Source organism: Callithrix jacchus, chromosome 9, assembly GCF_049354715.1.
Source record: "Callithrix jacchus isolate 240 chromosome 9, calJac240_pri, whole genome shotgun sequence".
NCBI classification, from domain to species: domain Eukaryota; kingdom Metazoa; phylum Chordata; class Mammalia; order Primates; family Cebidae; genus Callithrix; species Callithrix jacchus.
In genome coordinates, this window is record NC_133510.1 from 126,532,417 (window position 1) to 126,551,740 (window position 19,324).

The 19,324-nt window shown below is 44.8% G+C and overlaps 1 protein-coding gene across 26 annotated transcripts in view; it reads right to left on the reverse strand.

Moving 5' to 3' along the window:
* SBNO1 (strawberry notch homolog 1) overlaps positions 1-18,525 on the reverse strand; it is an 81,218-nt gene extending 62,693 nt beyond the window's left edge. For 8 of the 26 annotated variants that reach the window (XM_054239067.2, XM_054239070.2, XM_054239063.2 and 5 more), the window contains exons 1-3: positions 18,354-18,525; positions 2,933-3,064; positions 945-1,049 (exon numbers count right to left, since the gene is read on the reverse strand). In XM_054239067.2, coding sequence (XP_054095042.1) covers positions 945-1,049; positions 2,933-3,064 — 237 coding nt within the window. In that variant the 5' untranslated portion in view covers positions 18,354-18,525. Of the gene's footprint in view, positions 1-944; positions 2,847-2,932; positions 3,065-15,836; positions 15,928-16,612; positions 16,735-17,059; positions 18,256-18,353 lie in introns of those variants that run through there. The other 18 variants (XM_078337637.1, XM_054239068.2, XM_054239066.2 and 15 more) reach the window with 8 other exon arrangements.
* Between the last annotated feature and the right edge of the window lie 799 nt (positions 18,526-19,324).

The window sequence follows — 19,324 nt, forward strand, 5'->3', positions numbered from 1 at the left end:
TGTCCAACATGGTAAAACCCCGTCTCTGCTAAAAAATATAAAAATTAGCCGGGCATGGTGGCTGGTGCCTGTAATTTCAGCTACTTGGGAAGCTGAGGTAGGAGAATTGCTTGAACAGGCACCCAGGAGGCTGCAGTGAGCCGAGATCATGCCACTGCACTCCAGCCTGGGCTACAGAGTGAGACTCCTTCTCAAAAATAAATAAATAAACAAAAAAATGAAAATAGGAAGGTGCATTTCATCTTTGTTTCATGAATTTTATATCATTTGCAATAAACAAAATAGGTTCTGCTTTATCTTTTGGTCAGCACAAGTACCAAAAGAATGAAACAAATGTGTTACAAAGTAGAAGGTAAGGGTAGAATACTGGGATAGTGGCAAAAAGCAGAACTAGAGAAAACTATTTCACACTAAACGGTTCTTTTTTGAAATTTTTTATTATTGTTTAATTATCCATTTCTTCCTTTTTTTAATTTTTATTTTTTGAGACAAAGTCTCACCCAGGCTGCAGTGTAGTGGCATGATCTTGGCTCACTGCAACCTCCACTTCCTGAGTTCAAGAGATTCTCCTGCTTCAGCCTCCCAAGTAGCTGGGAGTATAGGCATGCACCTATACGTAATTTTAGGAGGGACAGATGGGGTTTCACCATGTTGGCCAGGATGGTCTTAAACTCCTGACCTCAAGTGATCCATCCACCTTGGCCTCCCAAAGAGGCGGGATTATAGGCATGACCCACCATGCCTAGCCTATTTCTTCGTCTTTTGTAGAGATGGGGTCTTGCCATTTTGCTCAAGCTGGTCTTGAATTCCTTGGCTCAAGCAGTCCTCCTGCCCCAGCCTCTCAAAGTGCAGAGATTATAGGTGTGAACCACCACACCTGGCCAGGTTATTTTCTCACTACAGTTCTAAACTATTTTAGAAGACCAAATCTAAATAATTCTTACCCTCACATTTAACAGTGCTGGAGTAGGTACAGTCTCTGGTTCTTGTTTTACAGGAACTGCTGCTTCGGTGTCCAAACCTAGTTCTAATGCACTAAGTGGCACTGACTGGAGAGAAAACAACATCAGAGAAAGAAACAAAGGACAGCAGTAAATTCTGTTTCAAGAACAAGAGTTGGATTTATTAAAAAATATCAAGCTTAACATTTAAAGTGATATAAAATCACTAACAGAAGATATAATGTAACAGTCTTTGCGAGCACGAGAATTCCACAAAACTATACTAACAATTCTTTTTTTAAAAAAATTTTTGGCCAGGTGCAGTGTCACACGCCTGCAATCTCAGCACTTTGGGAGCCTGAGGCAGGCAGATCACGAGGTCAAGAGATTGAGAGATTGAGACCATCCTGGCGAACATGGTGAAACCCCATTTCAACTAAAAATATAAAAAATTAGCAGAGCGTGGTGGCATGAGCCTATAGTCCCAGCTACTAAGGAGGCTGAGGCAGGAGAATCACTTGAACCTTGGAAATGGAGGTTACAGTGAGGTGAAATTGAGCTACTGCCCTCCAGCCTGGGAGACAGAGGAAGACTCCATCTAAAAAAAAAAAAAAAAAAAAAAACCAAAACAACAACGAATTTTTTAGGCCAGGCACAGTGGCTCACATCTGTAATACCAGCACTCTGGGAGACAAGGCAGGAAGATCACGAGGTCAAAGGTTCAAGACCAGCTTGGACAACATGATGAAACCCCGTCTTTACTAATAAACAGTAATTAGCCGGGCATGGTGGCGGGCGCCTATAATTCAAGCTACTCAGGAGGCTGAAACAGGAGAATTGCTTGAACCTGAAAAATGGAGGTTGCAGTGAGCCAAGATCATGCCACTGCACTCCAGCCTGGGTGAAAGAGTGAGACTCTGTCTCTAAATTAATTAATTAATTAATTTATTATTATTATTATTTTTAACGCTAGTCAGGTGAAGCAGTGGGAGTAGAGGAGAAACAAAGAAATCTGTAACTGGCTGTGATCAATTAGTTGTAAACAACACTGCACTCAGACCAGTCTATTATTTTTCAGAAACAAGGTCTTGCTCTGTCACCCAGGCTGGAGTGCAGTGGCACGGTAACTCAAAACAGCCTCCAACTCCTGGGCTCAAGCAACACTCCCACTTCAGCCTCCTGGGTAGCTGGGACATCACGTGCACACAACCACGGCCAGCTAATTTAACTTTGTGTAGAGACAAGGCCTCGCTACGTCACCCAGGCTGGTCTCTAACTCCTGGGCTCAAGCAATCCTTTAGCCTCAGCCTCCCTACATGCTGGGATTACAGGCATGAGACACTGTGCCCAGCTAGAATATTACATTTTTGCTTTCAGAGAATGTATACAGCGAAATCACATAAGAATATCCCTAAATAATTACACAACTATTAGGGAAATTAAAGATACTCCCACAGTATTAAAGATACTCTTACATTGTCTGTACATATATATAATAACAAAGCAGAAAATAATGTCTTGGTTTTATTATTTTCTGCCCAATAAATCAAAACGAATACTCAACACAAAAATAACATTCACATAACAAGAAAAAAAATAAAAAATAAAAAAATAACATTCACACTTGTATTTAAAATTAAGGCTTCACATGTATATTTAAATTAGGCTCACACCTATAATCCCAACACTTTGGGAGGCTGAGGCAAGCAATCGCTTGAGCTCAACAGTTCAAGACCAGCCTGGGCAACATGACAAAACCCCATCTCTACAAAAACAACAAAACTTAGCTGTGCGTCGTGGTGCGTGCCTTTAGTCTCAGCTACTTGGAGAGCTGAGGCAGGAAGACTGTTTGAGCCTCAGAAGTCGAGGCTTCAGGGAGCCATGATTGTGCCACTGCATTCCAGCCTGGGCAACAGAGTAAGACCCTCTATCTTAAAAAATACTGTCAGTGGAAATCACAAATTAAGAAAGAGAGGCTTTGGAAAACTTACCTGCTGAACTGAAGGGGTTGGTGTTGGAGTTGTGAGCCCTGCATCTCCACCATCAATATCAAAGAGGTCATTCGGACTAATTCCACTCTCACTCAAAGCAGCAAGCAGTAAATCTTGCCCTGGTTCCACCATCTTTAGAACGAAATATTAAATATTAACATAAAAAGTGAAAAGCAACAAATATTAAGTCCCCTCTAAACAATCCAACAATCTCTACCAGACCCATTCATTCAGTGTTTATGAAGAATCTGCCATGTGTCAGGCAAAGAGGACAAAAGTCCTGGATCCCAAGCTCACTCTAAAATAAAAAGGATAGAGAATTACATATATCACAGGACAAGCATATGTCTACAAATGGCTATGAGAACAGAGAAGGAAATACCGAACTTTGTGGAAGCAGAGATGTTATGAAGATTACAAAGCAGCAGAGCCTCAGGGAAGTAATCATCAGGTGGACAAGGATACTCTGGACTACACATTCAAAACATGGAGACAGGAAAGAATTTGACACGCTTTAACAACTATGGCTGGAGGCCAGGTGCAGTGGCTCACATCTGTAATCCCAGTACACTGGGAGGCTGAGGTGGGTGGATCACCTGAGGTCACGAGTTCAAGACCAGCCTGGCCAAAATGGTAAAACCTCGCCTCTACTAAAAATTCAAAAATTAGCCCAACGTGGTGGCGGATGCCTGTAATCCCAGCTTCTCTGGAGGCTGAGGCGGGAGAATTCTGGAAGGCAGAGGTTGCAGTAAGCTGAGATTGCACCACTGCACTTCAGCCTGGGCAACAGAGCAAGACTTCATCTCAAAAAAAAAAAAAAAAACCTCTGGCTGGAGTTAATTCAACATCAATATGGAAGCTCAGAACAGAAGTATGGGACTCAGACAGGAAATGACAAGAGATGAAGCTATCACCTGTAGCCTTGTATAACATGCTAGAAAGTTCACTTGCTCCTGTGGGAAACAGGGATTACTGACAAGTTTTCCAATGGAAGATTACTTGACACAGATTTATGATTTAGAAAGATTTTGTCTGGGCACTGTGACTCAAGTCTGTAATCCTAGCACCAAAATGAAGGTTAGCAGGAGGTTAGCTTGAGGCCAGGAGTTCAAGACCTGCCTCGGCAACATACGGAGACCCCATATCTACAATTTTTTTTTTTAATTAGCCAAGTGTGATTAGCCGGGTATGGTGGCATGCACCTGTAGTCCCAGCTACTTGGGAGACTGAGGCAGGAGAACTGCTTGAACCTGATAGGCAGAGGTTGCAGTGAGCTGAGATCGTGCCACTGCTCTCCAGCCTGGGCAACAAAGCAAGACGCTGTCTCAGAAGAAAAAAAAAAAGGAAAAAGAAAATAAATAAAATTAGCCAAGTGTGGTGGTGCATGCCTGTAGTCCCAGCTACTTGGGAGGATTGCTTGAGCCCAAGAGTTGGAGACTGCAGGGAGTTGTGATCACCACTGCACGCCAGCCTGGGCTACAGAGTTAAGACCCCCACCCTCAGTAAAGAAAGAAAAAAAGTTTATTATTCAATAGCAATGTAAAAACAAACACTAAGAGGGGACACAGAATAAGACCAGAAGCAGAAAGACATCTTGGGAAACTGCCACAACAGACCATGAGAGAGCCGTATTATAACTGTATGGAGCAGAAAGAAGGGGAAATGGAATCTAAGACATTTAGGGAGCAGAATCCAACAGACTTAGCTTAAATAAAAACTCAGAATGGAAGTGAGAATATGAAGCACACCAGAGAAAAAGTATGAGCTGATGAATGGTTAGAGTTAAGCCAAGAGAAAATAAAAAATAAATGCTGAATCCGGAAGACCTGAAGGATGTGTTTTATGGAGTGGGGAGGGGGGTGGTCTAAAACCAATTTCAAGCAAACAGATTTTAGTTTGGGGGTTTTTCCAACTATAGTCTCAGGGGTCAGACTAAAATATTCTGCTACCATGGATTTTTACCCATTTTATAGGGGAGAAAAGGGCTTTCTCAATTTTAACTTTTCTCATTAATTTCTCTGAAATAACCAATTTACATATACAAACATACTTATGAAAAATCTGTACTCTTCTCACAAAACTAATTTCACGTTACATGAATATACTAATTTTCAGGTAGTCCATTTGTTCTCAGGCTGTGATAAAATTAAATGTCAGTATTTCATGATATCCTACAAAATGGCATTAGCCAAGAGCATAATCAGCATGAATTTTTTTTTTTTTTTTTGAGACTAAGTTTCACTCCTTGCCCAACCTGGAGTGCAATTGTGCGGTCTCAGCTCACTGTAACTTCCGCCTACTGGGCTGATTCTCCTGCCTCAGCCTTCCAAGTAGCTGGGATTATAGGCACCACCACCATGCCTGGCTAATTTTCATATTTTTTTAGTAGAAATGGGGTTTCACCACATTGGCCCGGCAGGGTCTTCAACTACTGACCTCAAGTGATCCGCCCAAAGGGCTGGGGTTACAGGCATGAGCCACTGCACCCCGCCTGAGCATGACTTCTAGCAGGTAAGAACTAGTTCAGATGAAAGGATTTAACAAAGAAATCCTCTACTGTGTCTATGTCATCTATGTTTGTGTATCATTTGGACAGATATTCTAATGGAAAAATGCGTGAGTGGAAACCAGATATCCAGAATGAAACTTAAGGAATACCACTGTGTAGAAGGGTGGGAGGAAGAACAGATACCCCAAAGATACGTTTTGTTTAGTTTGTTTTTTTGTTTTTTGGAGACAGAGTCTCAATTCTGTCGCCCAGGCAGAAGTACAGTGGCGCAATCTAGCTCACTGCAACCTCCGCCTCCCAGGTTCAAGCGATTCTGCCTCAGTCTCCCAAGTAGCTTGGATTACAGGCGCATGCTCCAACGCCTGGCTAGTTTTTTGTATTTTAGTAGAGATAGGGTTTCACCCTGTTGCCCAGGCTGGTCTCGAACTCCTGATATCAGGCAACCCACCCGGCCGAGCCTCTCAAAGGAGATTTCTCCAGAATTTTCCAGAAAAAAGAAAAGCAACCTAAGGAATTAAAACATTTTGGGCAGGGAGGGAGGAAGGAAGGAAACAAACTCAACACAGTGTTAAGCTCTTCATAAACATTACCACATTTAAGCCCAAAACAACCCTGAGAGAGACAGGTAATATAACTTTGGGGCTGAAACTGAGTCTCAGAAAAAAATTATCTACCCAAGTTCACTCACGCAGGGAGTGGTACAAGATTAGGAACTAGATAGTTGAAACTCCCAAAGTCCGTAAATTCTCTTTCCGCAGAGTAATAAAGTTGATGTTGGTAAACTCCGATGCTTCATTATTTTATTTCAGAATAAATGCCGGATTGAGATTAAAATTGGAGGGGGGATAATGTATTTAGCAAGATGGAAATAACATGAAGGAACTGAATGACATCTGAAAGGAGAAATGTCCCAATAAAGATTTAAAATAAAGTTGTTTGCCTGATGACTTATGCTTTAAAAAAAGACAAAATTAACTAATTTCTCTAATAAAGACAGATTTGATCATACTTCTACAAATTATCCTACTGCATAAAACAAAGAAGTACTTAGAGCTCTAAATAAGACATTTTCAATCCATAAAATACTTCATTAAGATCAATACAGGCCAGGCACGGTGGCCCATACCTTTAATCCCAGCACTTTGTGAGAGCGAGATGGGTGGATTACGAGGTCAAGAGTTTAAGACCAGCCTGGCCAACATGATGAAACCCCCATCTCTACTAGAAATACAAAAATTAGCCAGGCATGATAGTGTGCACCTGAAATCCCAGCTTCTCAGGAGACTGGGGCACGAGAATCTCTTTAACCTGGGAGACGGAGGTTGCAGTGAACTGAAATCATACCACTGTACTCCAGTCTGGGTGACAGAGTAAGACTCCATCAAGAAAAAAAAAAAAGAAAAAAGAAAACAACACAGGGGGCCTTGGCCTACCAGCTACAGATAAAATCTTGACCCAGATTAACAGCACTCCGGAGACTATTAAAATGTGTCATCTTTCTGATGGAAAACAAAATTTTTTTAAAAAGTGTCATCTTAATAAATATGGGAAATGACTTACTTACATTTGAAACAGAAGTACATTGTTTTAAAACAGTGACTTCCAAAACTACAGCCCATAGAGCCCTTGCAGGCCACAGGATCCACCAGTCCATTAATTATACACCAAGCCCCATTAATAATACTTAAAAGTGTAGAAATGCCATTAATTAATGAAATGCATATTCACTGCAAAGTATTATTGAGTTCATGAGAGCTTTCTAAAATATATTTTCTTAATGAGCATTAAAAGTACAAAAATCTTGGCCGGGCGCGGTGGCTCACGCCTATAATCCCAGCACTTTGGAAGGCTGAGGCGGGTGGATCACAAGGTCAAGAGATCAAGACCATCCTGGTCAACAAGGTGAAACCCATCTCTACTAAAAATACAAAAATTAGCTGGGCATGGTGGTACATGCCTGTTGTCCCAGCTACTCGGGAGGCTGAGGAAGGAGAATTGCTTGAACCCAGAAGGTGAGCCGAGATCATGCCATTGCACTCCACTCTGGGTAACAACAGTGAAACTCCGTCTCAAATAAACAAACAAACAAACAAAAGTACAAAAATCCTAGTAAGAAACTTTTTTTTTTTTGAGACGGAGTTTCGCTCTTGTTTACCCAGGCTGGAGTGCAATGGCACGATCTCGGCTCACCGCAACCTCCGCCTCCTGGCTTCAGGCAATTCTCCTGCCTCCGCCTCCTGAGTAGCTGGGATTACAGGCACACGCCACAGTGCCCAGCTAAGTTTTTTTGTATTTTTAGTAGAGACAGGGTTTCACCATGCTGACCAGTATGGTCTCGATCTCTTGACCTCGTGATCCACCAGCCTCGGCCTCCCAAAGTGCTGGGATTACAGGCGTGAGCCACCGCGCCCGGCCCAAAACTTTTTGATATTCATATAGAAACAACAGTAACAGTTATAAATAACATTATTAGTGACCAGCTTAGAATTCATCCATAAGAATCACAATTTGACTTAGCCATTCCACAATTCATATATATACTGTATTTGCATATATACTGAAACAGGCTGTACACCATACAGACAATTTTTACTGGTCAATTAAAATAAATAATTTAAGACCCTCTCATCTGATTAATGAACTAGGAATAACTATGTCTATAAAAGACATTGTCTTTTATGATCTATTAATAAAAGGGATTTTAATCTTAAATACATCTTATATATAAAGTGGAATACTAGAAATCACTTCTCAGTCAAATGGGCACAAATTCTCTTTCTTTTTTTGCAGGGTGAAGGAGGGAAAGGGATAGAGAGAGACCATCTATCCCATTCTGTAACTCCATTAGGCAAAACTCTTAGTATTTAATCATATCTCTATTCTGAAACTATTACAGAATCACAGAATTTTGTTGCTCAAGCTGAGAGAGCCATTAAAAAGTTATATTAGTCAATCTCCTCCTCATTTTACAAATAAGACCTACTCATAGTAGGAAAAACATTTAACATTTTCATTTTGAAGCCTCAAAGCACAATATAAATAGTAAATACTGTTACGTATTAGAGAACTGTGTTAGTTCGTCTACAAAGGAGTTCATAGACCTCAAATGACATTTACTAAGTAGCAGTCTAACCCAAAAGTTACTAACCACAGAAGGTCTCTCTCTCAATGGACCAAAAAAAAAAAAAAAAAAAAAAAGTACTCTTTTTTTTTCTGAGACGGAGTCTTGGAGTGCAGTGGCGCGATCTCAGCTCACTGCAACCTCCGCCTCCTGGGTTCCAGTGATTCTCCTGCCTCAGTCTCTCATGTAGCTGGGACTACAGGCGCACATCACCACACCCGGTTAATTTTTGTAGTTTCAGTAGAGACAGTGTTGCTAGTAGAGACAGGGTTTCACCATGTTGGCCAGGATGGTCTCAATCTGATCCACCTCGTGATCCGCCTGCCTCGGTGTCCCAAAATGCTGGGATTACAGGCATTAGCCACCACACCCAGCCTTTTTTTTTTTTTTATTTAAAGAAACAGGATTGGCCAGGCGCAGAGGCTCATGCCTATAATCCCAGCACTTTAGAAGGCCAAGATGGGCAGATCATGAGGTCAGGAGATCGAGATCATCCTGGCATGGTGGTCAAAAAAAAAAAAAAAGAAAAAGAAAAAGAAACAGAAGTGGCCAGGCACAGTGGCTCATGCCTCTAATTCCAGCACTTTGGGAGGACAAGGCGGGTGGATCTCCTGAGGTCAGGAGTCTGAGACCAGCCTGGCTAACTTGGTGAAACCCCATTTCTACTAAAAGCACAAAAGTTAGCCAGGCATGGTGGATGGTGCCTGTAATCCCAGCTACTCAGGAGGCTGAGGCAGGAGAATTGCTTGAACCTCGGACGTAGAGACTTGCAGTGAGCAAAGATAGCAATATTGTACTTCAGCCTGGGGGACAAGAGCTAGACGAAAGAAAAGAAAAAGAAAAGAAAAGAAAAGAAAAGAAAAGAAAAAAGAAAGAAAGAAACAGGATCTTGGCTGGGTACAGTGGCTCACTCTTACAATCCCAGCACTATGGGAGGCTGAGGTGGGTGGATCACAAGGTCAAGAGATCAAGACCATCCTGGCCGACTGGTGAAACCCTGCCTCTACTAAAAATACAAAAATTAGCCAGGCATGCTGGTGGGTGCCTGTAATCCCAGGTACTCCTCGGGGTGAAATAGGAGAATTGACTGAACCCAGGAGGCAGAGGTTGCAGTGAGCCAAGATCGAACCACTGGACTCCAGCCTGAGGGACAAGTGCAGGACTTCGTCTCAAAACACAACAAAACAAAACAAAACAAAAAACAAACAAAAAAGAAACAGGATTTTGGCTGGGTGCCATGGCTCATGCCTGTAAACCCAGCCCTTTGGGAAGCCGAGGCGGGTGGATCAAGAGATCAAGATCAAGAGATCAAGACCATTCAGGCTAACACAGTGAAACCCCATCTCAATGAAAAATTAAAAAATTAGCCACGCGTGGTGGCATGCGCCTATGTTCCCAGCTACTCAGGAGGCTGAGGCAGGTGAATCGCCTGAACCCAGGAGGTGGAAGCTGGAGTAAGCCAAGATGGCGCCACTGTACTCCGGCCTGGGTGAAAGAGCGAGACTCAGTTTCAAAAAAATAAATCAATTAATTTAAAAAAATTAAAATAAGGCCGGGCACAGTGGCTCATGCCTGTAATCCCAGCACTTGGGAGGCTGAGGCAGGCAGATCACCAGAGGTCAGGAGTTGAAGACCAGCCTGGCCAACAGAGTGAAACCTCATCTCTATCAAAAATAAAAAATTAGCCAGTGTGGTGGCACATGCCTATAGTCTCAGCTACTCAGGAGGCTGAGGCAGGAGAATCACTTGAACCTGGGAGGCAGAGGTTGCAGTAAGCCAAGATCGCATCACTGCACTCCAGCGTGGGTGACAGAGTGAGACTCTGTGAAAGAAAGAAAAGAAAAGAAAGAAAGTGTAATTGAAAACATGACCTATTTCAAAATAATACACCTATGAAAACTTCTATGATAAATAAGACACAAAGACACAGTAGTAGATAGAAACTAAGAGCAAGTTTTGGCAGGAAGAGAATACTGAAAAACAATAGCTAACCAGAAGAATGAAAGGATACGGTTCCCATTCAAAATACCAACACTGAAACTTACAAACAGGGACAATTTTCCTCTTGCTCAGCCCTAAAATAAATCTCTACAGCTCTCAGCAGACATGTATGCAATAGCAGTAGGAGCATACCACAGTGGCTGAAGAGATTATGGGGTCAGACAGAATACCTGGGTTCAAATACTGGCTGCAGGGCCCACTAGTAGTATGATATGGTCAAATGAGAACCTCTCCGACTCAGTTTCTACACTTTAAAATAATACAAATAAAGCTTCCTCTGTAGGATTGTGGTGTCAAGTAAATGTGATAGTACCTGGAGTAAATGTTAGCTACTAGCTATTAGCTATCTTTCTTTTTTTTTTTTTTGAGATGAAATCTTGCTCTGTTGCCAAGGCTGGAGGACTACAGCGGCGTGATCTCAGCTCAATGCAACCTCCGCATCACAGATTCAAGAGATTCTCCTGCCTCAGCCTCCGAAGTAGCTGGTACTACAGGCGAGTGCTACCACACCCGGTTCTTTTTAGTAGAGACAGGGTTTCAGTACGTTGGCCAGGCTGGTCTCAAACTCCTGACCTCATGATCTGCCGACCTCGGCCTCCCACAATGCTGGGATTACAGGAGTGAGCCACCACACCCTGCCCATGTTAGTTATATAAAATACTAGTTCCCTTTTTTATCTAAAAGTGTTACTGTTAAATATCTAACTTGACCAATCAGTTATTAAATCTAGAAGGAACTGGTGGACATTTTAAAATATACACACGTAATATCACTTAGCAAATATATCTTCAACTTAGCTAATAACAAAAAGAATTTTTTTCTCCTTATTTAGAGTGCTAAGCATTCAAGATTCAGCTTTATCTTTGCTTTTATGCAGCTGTGATACAATGACTGACATTTAGTTTAAGACTTAAAAGGATGGCTGGGCGCAGTGGCTGATGCCTGTCCTGTAATCCTAGCAGTTTGGGAGGCTGAAGAGGGCGGATTACCTGAGGTCAGGAGTTCAAGACCAGCCTGGCCAACGTGGTGCAACTCCGTCTCTACTAAAAATACAAAAAAGTAGCCAGGTACAGTGGCGCATACATAATCCCAGCTACTCGGGAGGCTGAGGCAGGAGAAACACTTGAACCCAGGAGGTAGAGGTTGCAGGGCAGGGAGCCAGGATGGCGCCACTCACTGCCTTGGTGACAGAGTGAGACTTTGTCTTAAAAAAAAAAAAAAAAGAAAAAAAAGCTTAAAGGATAATGATTCAGTTAGAGATATAGTTCATCAACAAATATTAAGCATCTACTGTGCGCAGGTTCCTTAAGAACATCAGGAGGAAGAAACAGCAGCTACAAAAATTAGTTTAAAAGAATTTCCTTTACCTAAAAGAAGGTAATGTGGGCAGGCATGGTGGCCTGTAATACCAGCACTGTGGGAGGCGGAGGCAGGCAGATCACCTGAAGTCAGGAGTTCAACATCTGACCAGCCAGACCAACAGGGTGAAACCCTGCCTCTACTAAAAATAAAAAAATTAACCGGGCATGGTGTATGCCTGTAATCCCAACCTACTCTCAAGGCTGAGACAGGAGAATTGCTGGAACCCAGGAGGTGGATGTGGCAGTGAGCCAAGATTGTCCCACTGCACTCCAGCCTGGGCAACAGAGCAGGACTCTGTCTCAAAACAAACAAACAAAACAGCAAAAAAAAGAATGTAATCTGTACTTTTCAACACCTACCCTTCACAGGATCTTGTTAGGTAAAGTGCCCCCCATTGCAAAACCTGTAGCAAGATATTTACAAAGGAATGTGCAAATTATATACAAAACCACAAAAATCCTTTACAAAAGCAATACACAAATAATTGATATGGGGGGAATGAAACAACTTTTTTGATTATCACTAGTCAAATTCAGATGGCCAGTTGTCTTGATTCTCACTACAGGCTGAGTGTCCCTATCTGAAGCTTGGGACCAGAAGTGATTCAGGGTTTTTTTTGATTTTGGAATACCCGCACACATCTTAAGAAATGGGACCCAAATCTAAACACGAAATACACTTATGTTTCATATACACCTGATACACATAGCCTGAAGGTAATTTTATACAGTATCTTAAAATGTGCATGAAACAAAGTTTTGATGGTGTTTTGGACTGTGATCATTCACTCACTTGAGGTCAGGAGTGGAATTTCTTACTTGTGGCATCATGTCAGTGCTGAAATTTTCAGATTTTGAACATTCCAGATTTTGAATTTTCAGATTAGGGATGCTCAACCCATACTCGAGTGGGTTTTTTTCTTTTAACCCTCAAGATAACCCATGATAGCCAGGCGCGGTGGCTCGCGCCTGTAATCCCAGCACTTTGGGAGGCCGAGGCGGGTGGATCACAAGGTCAAGAGATCGAGACCATCCTGGCCAACGTGGTGAAACCCGTCTCTACCAAAAATACAAAAAATTAGCTGGGCACGGTGGTGCGTGCCTGTAATCCCAGCTACTCAGGAGGCTGAGGCAGGAGAATTGCCTGAACCCAGGACCAGGAGGTGGAGGTTGCAGTGAGCCAAGATTGCGCCATTGCACTCCAGCCTGGGTAACAAGAGCGAAACTCCGTCTCAAAAAAAAAAAAAAAGATAACCCATGATTACCAAATGCTACCCATATTCCCTTTGTCACAGTTAAGAAACTGAGGCTTAGAAAGATAAAATACAACAGTGTAACAACAAAGCAGGCTTGGAGCAGAATTACAAATTCAGGAAGTCTGATGCCACGCCCCTTCAAGATCCTGTACTCTCAACCCTTTCCAAACCTACTTTCCAAACTACCGATCACAACACATTAGCAGGCTGTCAAATCAATTTAGTGTATCAGCATTTTAAAATATTTCGGTATAGGTCCAGTGCAGTGGCTCACGCCTGTAATCCCAGTACTTGGGGAGGCCAAGATGAGATCACTTGAGGCCAGGAGTTCAAGACCAGCCTGGCCAACATGGTGAAACCCCATCTCTACTAAATATACAAAAAAATTAGCTGGGCAGGGCACAGTGGCTCAAGCCTGTAATCTCAGCACTTTGGGAGGCCGAGATGGGCGGATCACAAGGTCAGGAGATGGAGACAATCCTGGCTAACATGATAAAACCCTATCTCTACTAAAAGTACAAAAAATTAGCAGGTGGCACACGCCTGTAGTCCCAGCTACTCAGGAGGCTGAGGCAGGAGAATCACTTGAACCTGGGAGGCAAAGGTTGCAGTGAGCCAAGATCATGCCACTGCACTCTAGCCTGGGTGACAGAGCGAGACTCCATCTCAAAAAAAAAAAAAAAAAAAAAAAAAAAAAAAAAATTAGCTGAGCATGGTGGCACATACCTGTAATCCAATCCCAGTTACTAAGGAGGCTGAGGTAAAAGGATCGCTTGAACCCAGGAAGCTGAATTGGAGCTTCCTGGGTCCAGGAGGTTGCAGTGAGCCAAGATTGCACCCCTGCCCTCCAGCCTGGGCAACAGATCGAGACTCCTTCTCAAATAAAAAAACAAAAAATATATATACACACATATACGTATATGTGTGTATATATATTTTTTGTTTATATATGTATATGTATTATGTGTACATATATTTATATATGTATGTGTGTGTGTGTATATATATATAGAGAGAGAGAGAGAGAGCAAGAGAGAGTGTGTGTGTGTGTATAAAACAGGAAATTGGCCAGGCAAGGCGGCTCACAGCTGTAATCCAAGCACTTTGGGAGGCGGCTGAGGCGGGTGGATCACGAGGTGAGGAGTTTAAGACCAGCCTGGCCAAGAAGCTGAAAATCTGTCTCTACTAAAAGACAAAAATTAGACAGGCATGGTGGTGAGTGCCTGTAATCTCAGCTACTTGGGAGGCTGAGGCAGGAGAATAACATGAACCAGGGAGGTGGAGGCTGCAGTGAACCCATGCCACTGCACTCCAACCTGGCACCAGAGCAAGACTCTGTCTAAAAAAAAAAAAAACAAGAAAAAAAGAAAACCATGGCTCTAATCTATATATTACCTCCCAAGATACAAAGAAGCAAGTTCATTTGATGGGTTTCATACTTTTTTTTTTTGAGACAGAGTCTGGCTCTGTCATCCAGGCTGGAGTGCAGTGGCACAATCCTAGCTCACTGTAACCTCTACCTCCCGGGTTGAAGCAATTCTCCTGCCTCAGCCTCCCAACAATCTTGAACTACAGGCTCATGCCACCATGCCCGGCTAATTTTTTTGCTGTTGTTATATTTTTAGAGAGACAGGGTTTTACCCTGTTAGCCAGGATGGTCTCGATCTCCAGACCTCATTATCTGCCTGCCTCATCCTCCCAAAGTACTGGGATTACTGTGTGAGCCACTGCACCCGACCTGTATCTTAATTTTCTTTTAATGAAATTTCAGTGGTATTCCTAAGACTGTCTTAATACTTCATGAATTCAAGCCACAGTAAACTGGATCTGTCAATTAGCATACAAAAACAAAAAGAACTGCAAAAACTTTAGACAGCTATTAACTGGTATTCAACGAAAAAGTTAATTCCTCTCAAAAATTATCTTTGAACAGGCATGGTGGCTTACGCCTGTAATCCTAGCACTTTGGGAGTCGGAGGCAGGGGGATCACGTGAGGTCAGGAGTTCCAGACCAGCCTAGCCAACATAGTGAAACTCCTCTACTAAAAATACAAAAAAATTAGCTGGGCGTGGTGCCGGGCACCTGTAATCCCAGCTACTCAGGAGGCTGAGGAAGGAGAAACTCTTGAACCTGGGAGAGGAAGCTTGCAGTGAGCCAAGATCGAACCACTGCACTCCAGTCTGGGCAACAAGAGCAAAACACCATCTCAAAAAAGACCAAAAAGTATCTTTACGACAGGTTTTGACAGGCAAAGCATGTGAACTCACAGAGCCAGAGCGAAAGTGAGGTTACTCAGTAAGACCAGACTTGAGTGTTCTCCATCTTCACAGGTGGCCAGTAACAAATGTAAGCTCAATTTAGATGTTAAGAAATTAAATAAAAATAAAAAACAAAAAATAGATGCTAAGAAATGCCCAAACATATCTATAGCTAAACTCCTTGAGACAAACCACTTTTGTTTTGTTTTGTTTGAGATGGAGTCTCACTCTGTCGCCTCGGCTGGAGTGCAGTGGCACCATCTCAACTCACTGCAACCTCCACCTCCTGGGTTCAAGTGATTCTCCTGCCTCAGCCTCCCAAGTAACTGAGATTACAGGTACATGCCACCACATCCAGCTAATTTTTTCTATTTTTAGTAGAGACGAGAGGTCTCACCTTGTTAGCCAGGATGGTCTGGAACTCCTGACATAGTGATCCACGCGCCTCGTGGCCCAAAGTGCTGGATTACAGGCTTGAGCCACCTCACCTGGTGAAGGCAAACCACTCTTTAAACCATAAAATGAATCTGCATGCTGCCCCTAAATAGTATTTTGAGCAGGGCATTTAAAACATACAAAATTGCCTGATATATAATAGCATTCAATGAATGAATGAATGAATGAACAGCAGGCCACTAACTCAGTCTCTCCCCCTTCAGCAACTAAAGTGAAGTTTTATTTAAGATTCTGAAGGCGGGGCTGGGCATGGTGGCTTCACTTGTAATCCCAGCACTTTGGGAAACCGAGGTGAGCAGATCACTTGAGGTAAGCAGTGAGACCACTCTGGCCAACATGGTGAAACCCTGTGTCCACCAAATATATTAAAAAATGAGCTGAGTGTGGTGGTGCACACCTGTAATCCCAGCTACTAAGGAGACTGAGGCAGGAGAATTGCTTGAACCCAGGGGGAAGAGGTTGCAGTGAGCCGAGTTTGTGCCACTGCACTGGGCAACGGAGCCTGGGCAATGGAGAGTCCGTCTCAAAAAAATAAAAATAATAAAATAAAAAAGATTTTGATGGGGCCAGGTATAGTGGCTCATGCCTGTAATCCCAGCACTTTGGGGGGCGGAGGCCAGAGGATCACTTAAGGCCAGTACCTGCCTGGCAACATGGTGAGACCCCAGTCTCTCTACAAAAAAAAGTCAAAAAATTAGCCACTGTAGTGGTACACACCTGTAGTCCCAGCTACTCCGGAGGCCAAAGTGGGAGGATCGCTTGAGCCCAGGAGTTCAAGCTGCAGTGAGCTATGATCACGTTGACTGCACTCCAGCTTGAGCAACGGAGCGGGTCCCTGTCTCAAAAATTAAAAAATAACATAAATATTCTAAAGGCAATTATATGAAATATAGTTGGAATGGAAAATAAAAAGCAGAAGCCAGAAGAAAAAAGCAAAGTCGTCTCCCATCCGAAAAATTTTGGAAACAACTTCTTTAAAAGATGAGAGAAAATGTTCCTTTGCTTGCAAAATTAATGTCCTACTAAAATCACCAGATAGTAGGAAATTCTGCTATCTCTTGTGCAACCATGATAGCTTTCCCCAGGCTTATGAAAATGAATTATGATTGCTAGAAAATATAATGGAAAATAGAATCCCTCTGTACTGTCAGCTCATAGACTTACCAGCAAGTGCTAAGTCAGTTCTTGCTAGGGCACCTCCGGGTTTGACAGCTCTCTGGAACCTCCTGGCTGACTCTTCAGAAGCCATACTCTCTACCTAATTCTGCTTGTCTGGAGAATATGAAATACCTAACACAAAATGCTAATAACCAACTTTCAAAGGTCAGAGGGGACCAGTTTTTAACCTTCCCTTAACACGTGTTCAGTACAAACTTCCGGGTGCACTTACAATTGGCTGCGCAATTCAAAGGATAAAAACGTTGCTTTATTTGTCTCTCATTTTCTCGCCCGTTCTTTTCCCACGTTTCTCAATCAGCGACTCCCCAAAACAAAAGCCTCCCACAGTAAACCGAGCACGCATATAAAAAGAGCTTCTCTGTGCGAGGATCAAGTTAGTGGTCCGCAAACATTAACCAAACAGAAGCACAAAGCAGGGGTGGGAAGGGGAGGAGCTGGATGCCAGGGTCAAGAAAGAAACAATCACAAGGGTTTAGGAACAACCAAATCTCCTCAGCGGTTAAACCGACCCCAAACCACTTCTGGGAAACCACCAGCATACACTGCTGTGGGCAACTCTGGATGCTCGTTACGCCAGACGCCCTCAAAGTAAGCACATCTCTAACTGCCATTCCCCTCCGTGTGTTTCCTTAGGGTCTGGGAGGTGACGCCGAGGCAGAACTACGCGAGTCGCCCGGAGAGGCGTGAAGGAAGCCTGCACGTGTCCCCCGCGCCCCGCGGACTCCCCACCGCCTCAAGAGTGGGGCGTGCACGGAACTGCCGATATGGGATTCAGATTTAGGAAGGACGACCCAGTTGCTTGCCTCCCTCCCTCGCCCACACCCAGGAGCAAAGCTGGGGCAGGAGAGAGGACTTGGGAAGGATCCAGACCATACTTTCCCCGCGGGTCCGGGACCCGCAGCCCCGGGTTGTGAGGCAAAAGCCAACGGGGCGAACCCAACGAGCACGGACTCTGCCCCGCGGTCCAAGAGGGGGTGCCTCCGGCCCGGGACAGCGAGGCTCCAGGAGCCCAAAAGCCCCACGAGCGACGACAGCAGGGCCCGGCTCTGACGGGCGGAGGAAGCGGGTGCAGCGGCGACGCCGCCGCCGGTACCATGCCCCCGAGGGCCCGGGAGCGCGAGGCCGCGGGGGACAGAGCAGGAAGGGAGGCCCCAAGCCGGGGCTAGGTGGCTGCCCCCCCCAAGCCTGGCCCCACACGGCCCCCCTAGGAGGGTGGGAGTGGGAGGCTGTCCGGGAGGGGGGAGTGTGGAAGGAGAAAAGGGCCAACGGAAGGACTTACTTTCCCCGCGGAACCCGGCGCCAAGACAGCTCCTCCCGGGAGGTGCGAGTTTGAAGGACCAGAGGCGACTGGAGCGGAGGCGGCGGTGGCGGCGGCGGCGGCAGCAGCGGCGTCCAGCTCTGCCTACCTCCCCGCCGCCATCTTGACGCCCCTCCCCCAGCCCCCCTTCCCCGCCGGGAGGGGCTGGGGGAGGGGCGACGGACGAGGCGCCGCGCACACGCAGCGCGCGCCGCGCCCTCACGTGACTTCTTTCCTCCTCCCCACCCGCTCCTCGGTGCCCGTCTCCGCCCTGCCTCCCTCCTAGGTGAAGGAAGATGATTTCTCTCCCATCTTGACCACCCCCCAGCCTTCGCCAAAAACGGACTCCGCCGGCTTTCCTAGGCCCGGTACCAGTTGTTGGATCCAAGAGAATTCCGGAACCCAAACGGTCCATTACCGCGGCTCTGGGGTGGGCGAGGGGTGAGGGGGCCGGGTTTCCGAGAAGGGGGAGGGGGAAAGCGATGGCCGCCTAGGAGAGTCACGTGATTACTGTTTCCGCCGGCTCAAGGAGAGCTCGCGGTAATTCCGTTTCCCCGCCCTTGTTTCCCCCGCGGGCTGTCGGGAAGAAGGTCCGCGTGCCGGGGCCACCGGGAGGTCGCCCGGTGGGCCGCGCGCATGCGCACCGCGCCTGCTTTCAAACTCCCGCTAGGAAGGGCCTGGAGCTATTTTCAGAACCTGTTAGGGTGGGGAGCTGAGGCCCAGGAAGTTAGCCACCGGCGTTTTTGTCACTTGGAAAATCTCGTCATCATCTAGTTAGTCCTAGAAACAAAATGTTTACATATTCATTGCTTGTTAGGCTTGCCCAAAGCACTTTATTGGCAGTGAAACCGCTAGTAATCTGGAGCCCTCGGCTCGTCCACTGCCAGGATCTGAGCCTGAGGCTTGTGAGCTCGGCCATCCCCCGCCTGTCTACATGCTCACCCGCAAGCCAA